Raw genomic sequence first — 17,442 nt, forward strand, 5'->3', positions numbered from 1 at the left:
TTTGATGTTTAAAACTATTAAATAATATAATTATTTCATGAAGTGTTGTCTTAAAAAAAAAAAAAATTCTCCCCACCACATATTCCTGAAATCTTTCATTCTTTTCTTAACACAATCCCTCTGGCTTGGTTTTGCTGTATCCTGAAGTGTCTCCCTTTCTCTCCCTGCCTGCCTCCCTCCATCCCAGAGTTCTCGGATGAAGAAACAAAAATTTTAAAAACCAAGTGAGTTTTATCTCATTCCTGTGTAATATCTTTGTCAAATTAATCCAGTCACGCAGGCTAAAGTCTATTAGCTGGATGTTTCTGTTAACAACATTTTAAATGGCCAGTCTTGGATTGCAGAGTTAATGCCCTATTGAGATGAACAGAGGTAACTCAGACCTTTCTAGAGAGCTGTTGTTTCAGGATGTGTGGCTGCAGCAGCATAATTTTGTCTGTGCTTGTGAGGAGATGTAGGATAGCTCGCTTGCAGTTATGTCATCTGTGAATTAGTCTCAACTCAAAGATAAATATAACTCAGAGCAGCTTGTGAATTGTGTGTCTGTGTTGTGGAGTAAGATGAACCTCTGTGCCCTGACTCTAATGTTAATGAACCTTAGGTTCACAAAGGGAGTCCAACACAAAGATGTCAGTTATCAAAAAGTAAATACAAATTGAATATATTTTGAGCTCTCTGAGACAAACCAGTAATAAAATGCACACATTTTAAAAAAAATAGAAGAAAAATATCACTATTTACAGCTCCATAATGGAATGTGCTGTCCTGCTTTGGCCCAGAGCAGCTCTTACTAGGATACAGTTCTGTGGTGTTAGATTATTTGTCAGTCTGTTTTAAATAAATAAAATAAAGTACTCTGAATCATAAAATCTAGTTGTATTAGCCCCATTTTTCGGAAACAGCTATGCAGGCAAATTTTGTTAGAAATGGGTTTTACCTTCCCATTTGTGTGTATTCAAGTTAATGCTCCTCTTATTATTAGGATAATGAATCAGCTATCCCCAGGTCCAGTTTCAGTGGATAATGGCATGGCATGGAATTGCTTCCAAAATTAATAGTTCAGGTATCTAGGAACAGGATTCACACTGATGATGATGTTTTATGTTGTTTGTCTATCTTTATATTGCTATCTAACTCAGCAGAGCAGTCTTGTCAGAGTTTCAGCCATCTCTTTCATTTCTTGCAAGGTTGTACACAGCTTTACTTCTTCATAAGTGAACACATTGGGTAGACAGTCTTCAAACAGCCTTTTTCTGATGCTGTCACTGGTCCATTTTCTCCAGTCTGGGTTTCAGAATAAATTTTTATATATTCTAGTTCACTTGGTAGGCTAAACTGAATGGTTGTCTTCTTGATTAAGGCAAAAATAATCCAAGATGATGGCAAGACTCTTTCAAGATGGCCAGATTTCCTTCTTTCTCCCATGCTTAGACATTTTACTTCTCGGTACCATGTTCATTGTAGCATTGCTGTAACTTTATTATTGGTATTTATGAACTTCTCATAGCTACCAAGTCAGATGGTGCATATGAAATCTAATTTACACAAATATAACTTGGCGCAGTCTTCTGAAGATGCACAGAATCCTAAAAAAAGTTTCACTAAAAATGTAGCTGTACAAGTAAGTCATTGTGTGTATTTGCGAGCTCACCCTGAATGTTATACTCTGTGCTGTAACTAGAACTCTTAATACAGTGATAGGTAGAAATATGTTTAGATCTTTGACATATAGTACAAGAAAGTCAAACTTCGCTACATACTATCCTAAAAATATATCCCTAACTCAGTTTTCTTTTAAAATTAAAAGATCTACTTACTTATTCAAATTTAGCTATCATTGTGACCTTTAAGTAAAAAATTAAAATTGTCTTAAGGTGCCAGTAGACATTCATACCATAGTGATGAGTGTGGAATAAGAACCTAGATAGATAGGTTGCTGTGTAAAGTTCTCTTCCGTCTGTCCGTTCCCTCCCCTCTCTCCACTTCTCCATTATTCTGTGCTTTGTAAAGTGCAATGTACTTTTAGGACACTCCATCAATACAAAATTTGCTTTTTAACAGGCAAAGCGAAGGCTGGAACTAGGAGAAAGTGGTCACCAATATCTTGCTGAAGGATTAAAAACCCCAAAAGGAAAAGGAAGAGCTGCAACAAGAAGTCCAGATAGTCCAAAAAGTAAGGAAACTTTTGTTATGCTCTGTGGTGTGGGGCTTAAAGCTATTTTGGACTTCCTTTATGATGTCTTTTCCTAAAAAACCAACAGCCAAAGGCCTTGTCTGTAGAGGAACATTCAGAAAAATTAATCCAAATTAATTAAAGATGCGCATTTAAAGCAGATTACTTAAACCAGTGGCTCTCAACCTTTCCAGACTATTGTATCCCTTTCAGGAGTCTGATTTGTCTTGCCTACCTCTAAGTTTCACCTCACTTAAAACCTACTTGCTTACAAAATCAAGACATAAAAATACAAAAATGTCACAGCACACTGTTACTGAAAAATTGCTTAGTTTCTCATTTTTACCATATCATTATAAAATAAATCAATTGGAATATAAATATTGTACAGTACTTATATTTCAGTGTATAGAATATAGAGCAGTATAAACAAGTAATTGTCTATATGAAACTTTAATTTGTACTGACTTTGCTAGTGTTTTTTATATAGTCTGTTGTAAAACTAGGCAAATATCTAGATGAGTTGATGTACTCTCTGGAAGACCTCTGCGTACCCCCAAGGGCATGCCTACCCCTGATTGAGAACCACTGAGTTAAACCACATTAAACCTGTTTAGCTTCATTTAAAGCAAATGAAGGCCTCTTTAATTCTGAATGAGACTGTCCTCAAAGGGGTTTAATGTGGCCTAACTAATCTGCTTTAAATCCACATCTTTAGTTAATTTGGATTAGCTCACCTTAATGTCCCTGTGTAGACCTTGAATCTCCCAAAGGATTAGGTAGAAATTGCCTCCTTTTGTGAGTGGGTGGATGAATATATTTCCATAGGAAAGTCACAATATTCTTCAAATTATTTCAGGATACTCTTAGTGCCCACTTCTAGGTTAGATTTCAGATTGACTAAGGCTTTGTCTACCCTACCACTTTTGTTGGTAAAACTTTTGTGGGTCAGAGATGTGAGAAAACACACTCCTGACCGACGTAAGTTTCACCGGAAAAAGCGCTATGTTTGCAGGAGAGGCTCTCCTGCAGAGCTAGATAATGCCGGTCATTGGGGGTGGTTTAATTATGCTGGCATGAGAGCTCTCTCCTGCCAGTGAAGAGGGGCTACAGGAGAGACCTTACAGCGGCAGAACTGTAGCAGTACAGCTGTTCTGCCGTAAGGTCTGTAATGTAGATATAGCCTGACTTTTACAATTAGATGTGGGAACGTAGACACTGCCATACTGGATCAGGCCAGTGATCCGTCTTGTGTAGAGCCTTCTCAGAGAGTAGCTGGTATCAGAAGCTTTGAAAGAAGGTGCAAGAAACCCAATAGTGGAAAAATGTGGTATAATCTGCCCATAGGGGAGATTTTTGGTTACTGGCTGGCTTATTGGCTTAACCCTTTTTGGTTACTGGCTGGCTTATTGCCCTGATGTAAGAGTTTGAAACATTTTGTATCCTCTGTATCTTCAGAGATTACAAGACCAACAAAATCAGGGTGTGCAGCACCAAATATTAGAAATAGTTTGGAATACTACTTAGTTCTTCAAGCTCATGTCAATTCCAAAGTACGTGTGTGCTTGTCCTGAGCACAGCCGCCAGAAAAATTTTCTTTCAGTGGTATCTGTCAGGTTAGCACACTCATAGTGCCAGTATAAAGGGGCCCACCGACCTGCATCCCCCAGTTCCTTCTTACTACCTGCGACAGTCACTGAAACTACCTCGTCCTTGTATTCGCAAATACGCCTTCAGTGGACTTTATTTCTACTTGGTGTATATAGTTAACGTTATTGTAGTTGTTAGAACAGTTAGGTTAACAAACCCCACTTTGTGGCACTCAGTACTTCAGCCTCTGTAAGGAGTGCCCTGGCGATTCTTAGGGAGTCTCAGCACCAGTCGTCATCCCCGGCACCGAGAACGGACATTGTTTCTGCTTCTCAGGAACCTCAGCACCCTCCGTCATCTCCAGCACCAAAGAAAACCATTCCAACCAGGGAGGTTCAGGTCTACCCTTACCTTGACTGGCTGATCAGAGGTTGCACCAAGACCCAGATGGAGACAAATGTAAAGTTAATGCAGTCAATTTTCCAGGACTTAGACCTGTTGATAAATATCCAGAAGTCTACTCTCTCCCCCGTTTGAAGGACAGAATTCATCCTGGCAATCCTCGACTTGGTCCAAGCCAGAGCCTTCCTCCTGGAAGCCCAGTTCTGAGCAAGAGGGCGTTCACAGAAGCCTCAGAAACCACCCCATCACCATTACAAGAAACTGCTTAAAGTTCCTAGGCCATATAGCTTCATGCACCTATGTGGTGCAAAATGCAAGGCTGCGACTCAGACTTCTTCAGGCTTGGTTGCCTTATGCACCGGGCCGACATCACTTAGACATGGTCATCACACCTCCTCCACCAGTGATCGCCTCCCTTCTTTAGTGGTTGGTTCCATGGACAATGTGTGCAGGCGTCCCATTCTCGAGACCCCAACTGTGAATGTGTCTCATCACAGACACTTCGGCGATGGGCTGGGGAGCTCGCTTGGGGCCCTTTAGAGCTCAGGGTCTCTCGCTACACATCAACGTCAGGGAGCTCAGGATGGTTCGCCAAGCCTGCCAGGCGTTCCAACCCCTCCTGAAGGGCAAGTGTCTTTCGGTTCTTACAGACAACACAATAGTGATGTTGTATGTAAACAGGCAGGGTAGAGCACGTTCCTCTCACCTGTCCCAGAAAACTCTTTTCTTGTGGGAATTTTCAGTAGCCCACTCGATCCATCTTGAAGACTCCTATCTCCTGGGGTCATAGAACTAGCTAGTGGATCACCTCAGCAGATCCTTCTCGAATGGTCATCCGTCCAGATGTCGGGAAAGGCATCTTCCAGAAGTTGGGGACTTTCCAGATAGATCTGTTCGTGACGAGGCACAACAGTGCTTGGAGAGATTATACCCCGAGGTACAGCAGCCACTCCCTCCCAGGACCTCAACTTGGTGTTGGCCAGCTAATGGGACCTCTATTTGAACCGCTGGCAACATGGGTGGCGGGTATAATAGGCTAGGGGACGTTGCAGGGTTTGGCAGGGGGAGTCCAGAGAGATTACTGATGAACCCGGGAAGCTGACTACCAGATACCACCTCCTCAGCCGCTCTGGAACCTGTATGGGGTATAATGAAAGCACAATTTCTTTGGAAAGAGATGCTGCAGCTTTTCCCAGGTGGCTTGGGGTCTGGGGAGGGGAGAGTAGGGGAGGCGTGGCTGTGGCTGGCCCAGGGCTCCTCCAGGCAAGGGGGTGTGTGCACTCGGGGCTCTTCCAGACGGGGTGAGGTCGGGAGAGGCTCATTGCTCTGGCCGCAGGGGGGGCAGGGGGCCTTGGGGCTCCTGATGCAGGGGAAAGAGGGGGCTCATGTCTACGACCCAGTGGGGGGGTGATGGGAGGACACGGACAGAAGGGGTGAGCTGGGGACTAGCGTTCCTCCTCTACTTATCCTGGAAGGTGGCCTTCCTGGTGGCCATTACTTCTACCAGAAGGGTCTTGGAGATCTGAGCCCTTTCTTCGGCACCACTATATATGGTCATCTTCAAGGACAAGGTTCAATTGTGGCCGCATCTGGCCTTCCTTCCAAAGGGGGTCTCACAAGTTCATAGTAACCAGGATGTCTTCTTACCAGTCTTCTATCCGAAACCGCAAGTCAACAGAGAGGAACAGAGACTCATGGATGTCAGACATGCACTAGCTTTCTACATAGAAAGGACTAAGTCATTTCAGAAATCTACTCAGCTTTTCGTAGCCATTGCCTTTCATTCTGTCTGCCTTCCAGTCTCGGTCCAGAGAATTTCTTTGTGAATCACTTCCTATATCCACACATGCTATGACCTGGTGAAGGACCCCGCTCCTCTTACCCTAATGGCGCATTCTACAAGGGCTCAAGCATCTTCAGCAGTGTTTGTGGCTCAAGTTCCTATATGGGATATGCTTAGAGCGGCAGCGTGGTCGTGTCAGTCCACACCTCTCATTATGCCATCACCCAGCAGGCTAGAGACGACTCAGGTTTCAGCCGAGTGGTATTACAATCAGCATGCTAATGAACTCCTAACCCTCGACTTGTGCAACTACTTGGGAGTCACCTACTTAGGCACTGACATGAGCAATCACTTGAAGAAGAAAAATGTTACTGACCTTTCTTAACTGTTGTTCTTCGAGATGTGTTGCTCAAATCCATTTCACCCCTGCCCCTCTGTCAGATTAGCCGACGAGAAGGAACTGAGGGGGGTTTCAGGTCAACGGGCCCCTTTATACTGGTGCTATGAGCGCATGACCCCAGAGGGCATCAAAAGCTGACCTGACAGATACCACTGAAGGAAAAACTTTCTGGCGGCAGTGCTCAGGGCGAGCACACACCTACTTTGGAATGGCCATGAGGAACACGTCTCCAAGAACAACGGTTATGGAAGGTTAGTAACACCTTTTTATTCTGGGCCACATATTTAAACTGTCCTCTGAAAACGCATCTATAAAATGAATAGATGCCGCCATTTGTTCATGGAAAAAACACTTAATTATTGCCTGTACAAATATAGATTTATTTTGCAGTTACAATTGTGTGCCACTGCAAAACTTGTCAATTAATTCTCTGGGCATATAGAAAATATGTCCCCCTCGTTTTCCAGTGAGAGGCAGTTAGTTGCTGATTCATGGTTTAAGACCAGTAAAGTACAGCACTCTTCCCTAGTTTTCCCTCACTACCTTCACATCATTGTAAGGGTAGTGAGCGCAAATTGGAGGAAAACTCTGTACTTTACTGGTTTTAAGGAGTTATTATAAGGTTAAGGAGAAATAATATATAGCCTTGGATGCATGATTATTAACTGTCTTGTAAATTTGGTGTAAATCTCATTGATTCACACGAGTCGTCTGTAAATTAGGGAAACGGTCATTTGGTACACCTACTGAAGAGCACCAAAGGTATGGTTAATTGCCCGTGAAACCCTTAAGTTATCTGTTACCTTAAAAGAGGGACAATCAACCCATGAAGAAAACTGGCTAGCAGCCTGATAAAGGGTAGGTAGTTGGTGTTGCTGCCAAGACAAAAATATACCGAAATATTGTTAAATTACGTTGCCATACTTTGCATAGTCTTAAACTTTTATTATGCATTATCCATTAAGCTAATGAGAAATACACGTGTGTGCTTTTTTAAAATTGAGTCCATGTGCCTTGATCTTTGGAGAGAGACACTATGAAACTATATAAATATCCAATGGTAGGTTTTGTGCTAATGCGGAAGTTTAAGAGCTTTCTGTAGTAAAATATGTAGGAAGTTTCTGCAAAACATATTTTGTTGCCTCAAATGCCCGTTTCAAAACTGAAATGGGAAAACTGATTTGAACAGCAGCTAACAAACTCGTTTCTTTTCTCATCCTTCCTTTTTTATATTCATTTTTCTTCGAAGCTCCAAAATCTCCTTCAGAAAAGACTCGGTATGATACATCACTTGGTCTTCTCACAAAGAAGTTCATTCAACTGCTGAGCCAGTCCCCAGATGGGGTCGTGGATTTGAACAGAGCAGCAGAGGTCCTCAAGGTGCAGAAACGGAGGATTTATGATATCACCAATGTACTGGAAGGCATCCATCTCATTAAGAAGAAATCCAAAAACAACATTCAGTGGATGTGAGTATTCACCATCCTTCTCCAGCTGATTGCATTGTTATAAAGTGGCAGTGTTTCCCGTCTCTGCTCCCAGCCTCGCACTCCTGCTCCCAGCGGTTGTCGAACAGACTTTCCAAAAATAGAATAGCCTTTTAATGTTATTTACTTGAGATAAAAACAACGAGGAGTCCTTTTGGCACCTTAGAGACTAACAAATTTATTTGGGCATATGCTTTCGTTGGCTAAACCCCACTTCATCAGATGGGTTTTAGCCCACGAAAGCTTATGCCCAAATCCATTTGTTAGTCTCTAAGGTGCCACAAGGACACCTCATTGTTTTTGCTGATACAGACTAACACAGCTACCACTCTGAAACCTGTTACTTAAGATAGTTTTTTAATATCTGATAGGCCTCTCGTAAGAAAATTCTTGTATTAAATGGTGCCACAATACAAGGTGCCTTCTCTGAGAAGCTTGGTTTATACTGGCATCCTTTAAGCTGCTTTAGGGAATGAAGGCTGCAGTAATCAAGGCTTGTAACTTAAAGACACACCTCTTTTTTTCCCTTGCTCCCCTCCTCCTACAGAGTAGTTTTGAGTTGTAATAATGATTACAAAGACCCTGCCTTCTTTGGATTTGTAGGGGCTGCAGTCTATCTGATGATGGGGGCATGCTGGCACAGTGTCAAGGCCTGTCAAAGGAGGTGACTGAACTCAGTCAGGAAGAGAAGAAACTGGATGAATTGATCCAAAGTTGCACCCTGGATCTCAAGTTGCTAACAGAGGATTCAGAGAATCAGAGATATCCTTTATGCCATCATTTCCAAATGTGGTTAACCTCCCTGCTGCTAGAGTAAGAGTTAGGAAGACTCTTCAAAGTAGAGATAAGTGACACATAGCACTGAAAATTCATTCCTAAAGGTAACAGTTTTCTGTGATTTAATGCAGATGTCGCTAAGAAAGCACTTACATCAATTATAAAATTAGACATTTAACATTTCTGGAGCATATAAGAAATGTTAATGTATGAAGAGGTCCCAAAATATCCATCTTTAGATAAAGTAGTATGACCAAGAGTTCAGCAGTTTCATTACAGTGCAGTGAAGACAAAACATTAAGTTCAAGCATGTCTTTTAAAACATTGTTCTCATTTTACAATTCTGAACCCAGATCAAAACCCACTTTTTGCAAACATAAGCTAAGTTTTTGTGTATTTATTTTTATATTACTACCTAGATGTGTATATATGCACATACATTAATATGTATATAAAGATTACAAAAAAAACAAATACAAGCAATTGAAATCTAGGAAGGCAAAGGCTGAATCTGCCTTTGTTTGCAACTTACCTTATTGTTTCCTAACCTCTAGATACTATGGGGATAAATGCTTCCTAGATACTATGGTGATAAAAACCCAAGCTAGATATATTTTAAATGTTACTGATTTTAATAACAGTGGTGAGCTGCAGAGGATTAATATATTTTCCAATATTCATATGTCTGTGAAGAACAGGTTAATCCTAAAAGATATTGTGGCTTTTACTGGACATGTCACCCATTGATATATGATGAAGATCTTTATTATATACTGTAGTTGATTTTTCAAAAGTCAACATTTGATATCCGTGACATGTGAAAAACTGCATTTACAGTCTTTTTTTAAGGATAGGAAGTAACATTTACTGTGTCAATGTTGATTTTTTTAATTATGACAACTGTAGAAACATCGACATTTGAATGTATTTGATCAGTGAATTTATAAGCCAGGAAATGTACCATGATATAAAATAGCAGTGCGGCTGTAAAGTAAATTCATAGTTCCTTCCAATGGATACTGATGTGAAAGCACAGAAACGCTAAACACAGGGTTGATCCTGACTTTGTCTCAGTAAAATTTGTTGCCTACTATGGTGCAGACGGACGAAGAATTACTGTTACTGTCTGCTACTATAGCTGAGAAGCTTGTTTTATTAGCTTTTTTCTTTTTGCTTTTATTCTCAGAGAACAGACTTGTTCGTTTTTATTTTTATTTTTTGTGTGAGGTGGTATCTGGACACTGTTCAAAACCAGGCTGCATGGGTTATATACTCCTGTAATGATGACAGTAGAATTGTAGAGTAACTTAGTGATATTATTACCTTAGGTTTATTGGAATAAGACCAGCCTTAGTTGTTTTTGTTTCTCCAACAAAGGAAATTGCCTTCCTGCTTGTCAACTGACCAAACTGTAAGAGAATTTTCAGGTCTTCTTGAAAGCATTAAGAGGGACTAGATGGCTTATAAAATTGGTTAATGTGATATATAGCCTTTCACCTGTAGGATGCCAGTTCAATTTCAATCTAAATCTGTTGCAAAATAAAGTTGATTTGGTGCTTTCATTTAAATTTGCATCTGATACAAAACCACTATGCACTTTGCCTTTCCTAGAAATCTCAGTAGAGAGGCAAAGGATTTGAATGACCATGATGGCTGAGCTACCATCTCATTTCTACAGGTGTTCAGTCCAAGTTGGTTTTGAGATATAGTGGTGGCATGGAGTTGGGGCAATTAGTACTGTTCCACTGTGCTGCACTGTGGTCATAATTTAAAGTTCAGATCTATCAAAAATTCACACACAGTAGTAACTGTCGTCATAAATCTTCACTTCTGCAGTACAAAGAATGTGGTATGTGTTTCACAGGCAAAAATGAAGATCCTGAAACACTTGTATGCTGACAGTAGTTATTTCCTATACTGAGCCATGAGTAATACTGAGATACCACAGTGTGGTGACTTAGCAAAATGTATTATTGTTGACCACTGTAATGTTCTATATATAAACAGCGAACATCATTTCCCAGTGCTTAAATATGACACTTTTTATGTGCACTAAATTAAAAAAAGTAAAATCAGTTGTTTATTTCTTTTTTACTTTCCTCCTTTCCAAAGGGGCATTAGATGAGATTGCTCTAAGCATTTTTATGCCTGGGAACACACAAAACGATGTGCATCACTTTATTATAACTTCTATCAACCTGGATGATTGCCTGGAAAACCCAGGATATAAAAACACAGAATATATTGTCACAGTAATAAAAGAAAATGATAGATGCCACTCCTTGAGAAATAATTACCAACAAAATTAAATTTAAAAATTTACTGAAATTACAGTATGGGTGATTGAATGTTACATTTAAAATTATTGGCGGGGGGGCGGAGTGGAAGGTGAGAGAGTGCGTTTGTCTGTGTTTGCAAATTATCTTAAATTTCTTTTGAGTTCCCAATTCTATGCAACTCGTTTGCAAGTATGTTGAAATTTTCTGTGCACGCATGTGTACACACACACACACACACACACACACACACACACACACACACACACACACACACACACACACACACACACACAGCTGGAAACAGCAGCACCCAGATGCAAGTGAAAATACTTTTTGTGACTGAATAGTGGCCCAACTGTTTGATCAAGGCACAGTACTGACATGCTTTGCTTAGAATCTCAACTGGTCCTTATTTGCCTGAAGGTTAGTGGCTACAAAGAATGGTTTCCAGTGTCAGGGAGAATACTGTACTGAAATTAAAATCGGGGTGAGGAGGACCATGTGGAGATTAACTGGGAACAAAGCTTGTAGAATCAATTATTTTTTGCAGAAACTTTTTTTTTCTTTTAATGTGAATATGCTGCATCTTTGATTGGAAGGACTCCTTAACACTGATTACATTAGCTTATGTTACATATCAAGATATTCGAAAAATTAATGGCCTTAAAGACCAAACTGTTATAGTTGTGAAAGCACCTCCAGAAACCAGACTTGAAGTGCCTGACCCAGTGGAGGTAAGAGCACCGTAGCGTCTCTTGTTGCATAATGTAATTTTTTAACTACAAATGGAGGATGTGTGTCTGTGCTTGCCTGTGGCATCTGAAATGCTTGTCTTAAGTTGGATGATGTTGATATGTCTTGAGCACTTTGGGGACATTGTCAAAATCGACGAGAACTATATAATCAGAAACTCCCATTTACATAACTCAGATACTAATCTTATATTTCTTCTCCTCTCCTGCACTCTTGCAGTTGTATCCTTTGATTCTCATACTCTCAAGTCCAGCTCCCTCTTCAACTAATGCATGCTACTTTTGAATGCAAAACATGATTAGCACGAGGAACTTTTGTCGAATAGTGTAGTAGGTAACTTTAAAAGAAGAATGTCAAACTGCATGATTTTGATGTGCTAATGCCTCTTAGGTTGCTAATAATGAACTGCAGTTTTGACAAGCTCCACTTGCTTGAGGGAAGTGATTCTTTTTCAATTGTGGAGTTAATATTTGTGTTTTTCATCATAATAGGAAGGGTGACTGACTAGGTACATTTTCACAAAAAAATAATATCCTAGACTGATGTAATGAAAGAGAAAAATACTAACTTCTCAAGATGAGGTGGGAATTTTAATCTCAGAAGAAGGTTCCTACAGAATCAGTCTGGTATAAGACAGTGGCATTTGCTTTGTTAAGAGGAGCAAGGGAATCGATCAATATGCAGATGAAATACAAGCTGAAAAACTTTTTTTAACATGTGAAAAGGCATCTCTGCCATGCCCTTTGTCAGAAACCTTTTAAATAAATCAAACCATAATACACTATTCTGTGACTTGCACTGTAAATCACATCCTATCATAAAGCAACAGGTTATAACTATTGTGACAAAGTATTAAGAGTCCAATCCCCTTTATATGTACATCACTATAACATAACACAGAAATCGGTGAACTTCTAAGGCCTGGTCTACACTATAGCGTAAGGTCGATATAGGGCGGCTTACATCAACCGAACTCTGTATGTGTCTACACTAAAATGTCCTTCCCGCCAATATAAGTTACCCACTACACCGACCTAATAACTCCGCCTCTGCAAGAGGTGTAGCGTTTAAGTTGATATAGTTAGGATGACGCAGTGTCTGTGTAGACACTGAGTTGTTTACATTGCCTGTTGCTGCCCAGGGGCTGATGGCTCAGGCTGTTAGTGCTCCCCAAGTCCCCACTTAAGCCGGTGCAAGCATTCCTGGTGAGGACGTGCACCACCTACAGAAGGAACATAGTGTGGACCTAAAGAGCCAATTTAATTACTGAATTGGCTGTAGGTTGATCTAACGTGAGACGATTTAAATTTGAAGCGTAGACATGCCCTAAGTTTGTTACAAAGAGGTGGGTAGCCTTAAATGCTCTCTTCCTAACTAAGAGCTTTGCCAGCAAAATCTTTCACGTTACAAAAATAAGGTGAAATGTAAACACGGGGATCGATGTGGAACTTGTAATACCTCTAATCGTTATACCAGAACTAAACAATGGCAACCAAAACATACCATATCATATGACCTTCAGTTGTGACAGAAAGGTCACTATTATAGTGCTTGTTACCATAGAACTTTGCTGAAATTTTAAATCTTTTCTGTTAGCAGAATGCGCTGATTCATTTATCTAGTACTGAAGGACCTATTGAGGTTTATCTATGTCCAGAAGAGAATGACAGCCTCAGTCCTCTTAAAACATACAATCAGGACCACAACGGAAATATCTCAAAAACAATTTCCAAAGGTAAAGTTCTCTTTCTGTTCTGATGCACAAGGTCTTCAGAGTTTAACATGAAAGTTTAACTAAAAGAAGTAATCTGTACAGGTGCCTGGGTTTTTGTCTAAGCCAGAAAGATGTAAGGTTTCTAGACTGCATATTAGAAAATGTATTTCCCCTGTTTGTCATTTGCTTGTCATTGGGTTTGGTATTCGCATGTGGTATGAAACTATATGTCCTAAATGTATCATAAATATATATAACATTGAAAATACATCTAGTTTCTTATCACTTGCTGACATACAACAAAAGGCAGCAAACAAACATAATGTTTCTCATAATCGGAGGCAGAATTTTAAATTCACTTATTGTCATCTGCAGATAACCAATGTCAGACATTGATGACATTTTATATCTATATATTTAGCCTTAAAGGTACTTAACTTTGAAATAGTCTGAGTCATTCTGTGTGGCCTGCTTAAGACTTTCATACATTAATAATCGGCTTACTTAGTGGGTCCTATTGAAGAATTAGTGTTTTTAATTTAATTATAAATAATTGCTGACAGATACCACTTTCTGCAGCATGATTTTGGTAAATTGTTTAGTGAATCTTAAACTGCTGTGAATGGGTTGTTACTGGACTTAGTGATATTTTTTTTCTGTTATGCTGTTTATTTTGTATAATCAGGTGAACATAACAGAAAAAGAGGGCTACCTTTTATTTGCTTTGTGTTTAAATAACATGGTGAAAAACGCTCTTTGCAGCATTTAGTAACTTTATCTCATCCATGCATAATATTTCAAATAGGATAAATTATCTTCTATTTTCACATCTTACAGATCTGGCTTCTGGTAACTCAGGACAAGGGGACTGCTCAGTAAATATGGCAAATCTCTCTCCATTGGCTTCTCCAACCAATCTTTTGCAGCAAACAGAGGACCAAATTCCCTCCAACTTTGAAGGGCCATTTGTGAACTTGCTGCCTCCTCTGCTTCAGGAAGATTACCTGCTGAGCCTTGGGGAAGAAGAGGGCATCAGTGATCTTTTTGATGCTTATGATTTAGAAAAGCTTCCCTCTTTGGTGGATGAATTTATATATAGCTGATTATATTTTGTTAATTATTTCCCATATAAACCATTTTTTAAAAATGGAACCAGAACTCCTGCTGTGATTCTGTGTTGTTTTCTCCCTCTTTCCTATTCCCAAGTGTAGCATTACAGAGTCGATCACAGACTCCTGAACAATGCTGACATTTTAATGAAATATTTCCTAGAATAGTATGAACACAACTGTACACTCTTGCAACAAAGCCTTGTTTGACCCTAGGCTCCAGGGCCTTGTGCATCAGCAAGTGGCACATCATGCAGGCAGGTGATCATAAAAGGTTCCTCTCTCACCCCCACCCCACCCCCCAAATCTCTGCTTACTGTGTACAGTGGGCTTGTGGAGAAGGGCTCAATGAACTGGTTTAGTAACAAATAGCAATTTTTAAAATTGTATTTCAAGCTGTGCCTTCTGTGGAAAACGCATGTCTTCTGAGTCTCACAACATGGATTGTACCTGCAGTAAATGTAAATAGGAAGTAATGCAAGAGTGTGAAATGGGTTTCTTCAACTCTTCCTGGGAATGTTTTAAATTGCTCTCATAATGCTCAGTTTGAGCAATGTATGTGTCTCAGTATGAGGTCTGATACTAATGTCCTTATACATTTTTAATAAAAAAATAAACTTTAAATTTAGTGTATATTACAAATATGGGCAAAGGATAAAGTTCTGCCACTTCTCATAGAAACCACAGATTTTTAAAATGCTTACATATGTGTGTGAAAGTGTTTCTCTTTTTAAAATGGAACAAAGATGCACAGTTCAATTTTACTGCCCCCAGTGTGCACACTAGACCTGGTACATAAATTTTTGTGGTACTAAGTGGGGCTTTGTGTTAAGTGCCTACTAGATATGCACTGTGTTTTTCTCTCTATGGAAAATAATTTATACCAAGCTTTGTTTGTTCAGTATACCATATTTATATCAGCGGGTAAGCTGCCTCTGCTTCCAGCTTTTATAATTTTCCTCGCCAGCCACACAGAGCTTTTTCCCCCAAAGCAAGAACTACATAACTGTAAGTACCACATTAACTGAATTATGTTTATTTTTTGAAACTCTTTGGTAGTATAGTAAAGCACCAATATTTATTTTTTGAAAGTGAGAGGAATTCTAATAAGTCTTAAATATACCTTCTGTTTTTGTTTAAAATGTTGCCACTTTATGGGCTAAATGTTGGTGTAGATGATGCCCCATATAATCTTTTTTGTTTGTTTGTATTACTGTCGTGATTATCTGACACACACAGTAAATTAGTACTATTTTGTATTGTAGTTTGCATATGATGTATGCAGGTTTTCTGGTACCATTGAGTTGCTGCTATAAAAGCTCACATATGAAATGACTAAAAGTAAAAGTACTAGAATAAGAACTATATGACTGAGCTTTAGAATATAACAATGTATAAAGTGCAACACATTAAGAACTGTTAAACAGTGTTAAGTGTGTGTTTATATGTACAAATGTGTGCATAGTTCATTAAGTGGTTATATTTAAGTTGATATATGTTCTGTACTCACACTTTAGTTACCTAGCAGATTTGTACAATAGGAATTAATTTGTAAACACTGCCAGAATATTTTCTAGCTTGTTTGTAATTTTTTAAGAGGTTTTTTGTTAAATGATGTGGATCTGTAAATAAAATTGCAGTATTTAAATTTTAGTCTTGTGGAAGAGGAAAGTAAAAGTTGTGTAAGCATGACATTTTCTGAGAGACAAGGGGGCACTTTGTGGGAAGGATAAAATTGAGACTAATAGATTATATTATTGTCTTTTTTGTTATACAGTTTTGTATAAATTAAACACTTGTCCCAATGTGTGTGGGCAAAATAGTAATCTAAATTAGCTTTGCATTGTATGCTAGTTGAGGAAAAAAAAACCCTGTAAAATAATGTTTAAAAAAAAAAAAGCTTTTATGAGTTTTGTAAATAGATTTATTAAAGGGTGACCTGTTCTCTAGCTGTGATCTTACCACTTTAAATTGATGTAATTTGAATAAATTTTGTATGGTAATGAATCAATAAAAAAGGATTTTTTAAAGAGTTTAGATTTGTATGCAGGTGTTTATTTTTGAATATTGTTTAACTTCTTGTTACTCTTGGTACTTTTAGATCAATATCATTCGTCTTAAAGAGGTCCTTCATCAGGTATAGATGTTACTGTTGCTTTTTTTTCCTCTTTTAGTTAGTGAGAGAAACTTCTTCTGTTTATGTAGAATTGCTTTTTAATCAGTCAGGTTATATCATTTAACACCTGCAGTATTCCAATAGAGTACTTGTCTGTTTAGTGCTGACAATCTACTCAGTGCTGTACAAGACAGAAAAACAAAGACAGACCTTTACAATCTAAAGAAAAGGCATGCACACAAGATGTGACACACTAGGAAATCGAGTGGTGGGATGACAAAGTTTTATTTTACTTAACTTTAAGCATTATGAATCCCTACTTACGGGCTTGACAGAAGAAATGGTTTTTAAGAGTGGCATGAGTATAGGTTGGTAACTTAAGGAACTGATGGGAAGACTCCCCGTTTGAATCAAGATTAATTACATTGAAGACAATGGGGTATGTCTACACTACAAATGCAAACCCAGGCTTAGTAGAACTCGAGTTAGCAGATCCAGGGGTTGTTAACCTAGGGCTTGAGCATCTACAGCCATTTGTATCCCTGGTTATGAAGTGTTGAACCGTGGGTCCAAATCTGGAGCTCTAGGATCCACAGTGCATGATGCAGGCTTCAGTCCAACCACCAATATCCCAGACTTCCTAGCACCCTTCCAAAGTGTGGCCACTCTTAGCCCTAGACCTTTGTTCATAGTGCAGTGGGGGAGAACTTGACCATTCACCAACTTGACTTTCCAGAGGAGAGAAGGAAAGTTGGCCTATGGGATTGTGAAATACTTTTGGTGGACTCCCAGAACAAAGTCCAGTTGGGCTGCTTCTACACTGCACAGGAATAGGGCTCAGACCCTCCATTCCCACGGG

The 17,442-nt window shown here is 39.3% G+C and overlaps 1 protein-coding gene across 6 annotated transcripts in view; it reads left to right on the forward strand.

The window, feature by feature from the left end:
* E2F3 (E2F transcription factor 3) overlaps window positions 1-16,480 on the forward strand; it is a 62,030-nt gene extending 45,550 nt beyond the window's left edge. For 5 of the 6 annotated variants that reach the window (XM_039521855.1, XM_039521859.1, XM_039521856.1 and 2 more), the window contains 6 exons: window positions 2,062-2,173; window positions 7,598-7,817; window positions 8,439-8,597; window positions 11,511-11,625; window positions 13,241-13,379; window positions 14,196-16,480. In XM_039521855.1, the coding sequence (XP_039377789.1) occupies window positions 2,062-2,173; window positions 7,598-7,817; window positions 8,439-8,597; window positions 11,511-11,625; window positions 13,241-13,379; window positions 14,196-14,461 (1,011 nt within the window). In that variant the 3' untranslated portion in view covers window positions 14,462-16,480. The remainder of the gene's footprint in view (window positions 1-2,061; window positions 2,174-7,597; window positions 7,818-8,438; window positions 8,598-11,510; window positions 11,626-13,240; window positions 13,380-14,195) is intronic. The other variant, XM_039521860.1, reaches the window with a different exon arrangement.
* Window positions 16,481-17,442: the final 962 nt, after the last annotated feature.

Source organism: Mauremys reevesii, linkage group 2 (assembly GCF_016161935.1).
Source record: "Mauremys reevesii isolate NIE-2019 linkage group 2, ASM1616193v1, whole genome shotgun sequence".
Taxonomy (NCBI): domain Eukaryota; kingdom Metazoa; phylum Chordata; order Testudines; family Geoemydidae; genus Mauremys; species Mauremys reevesii.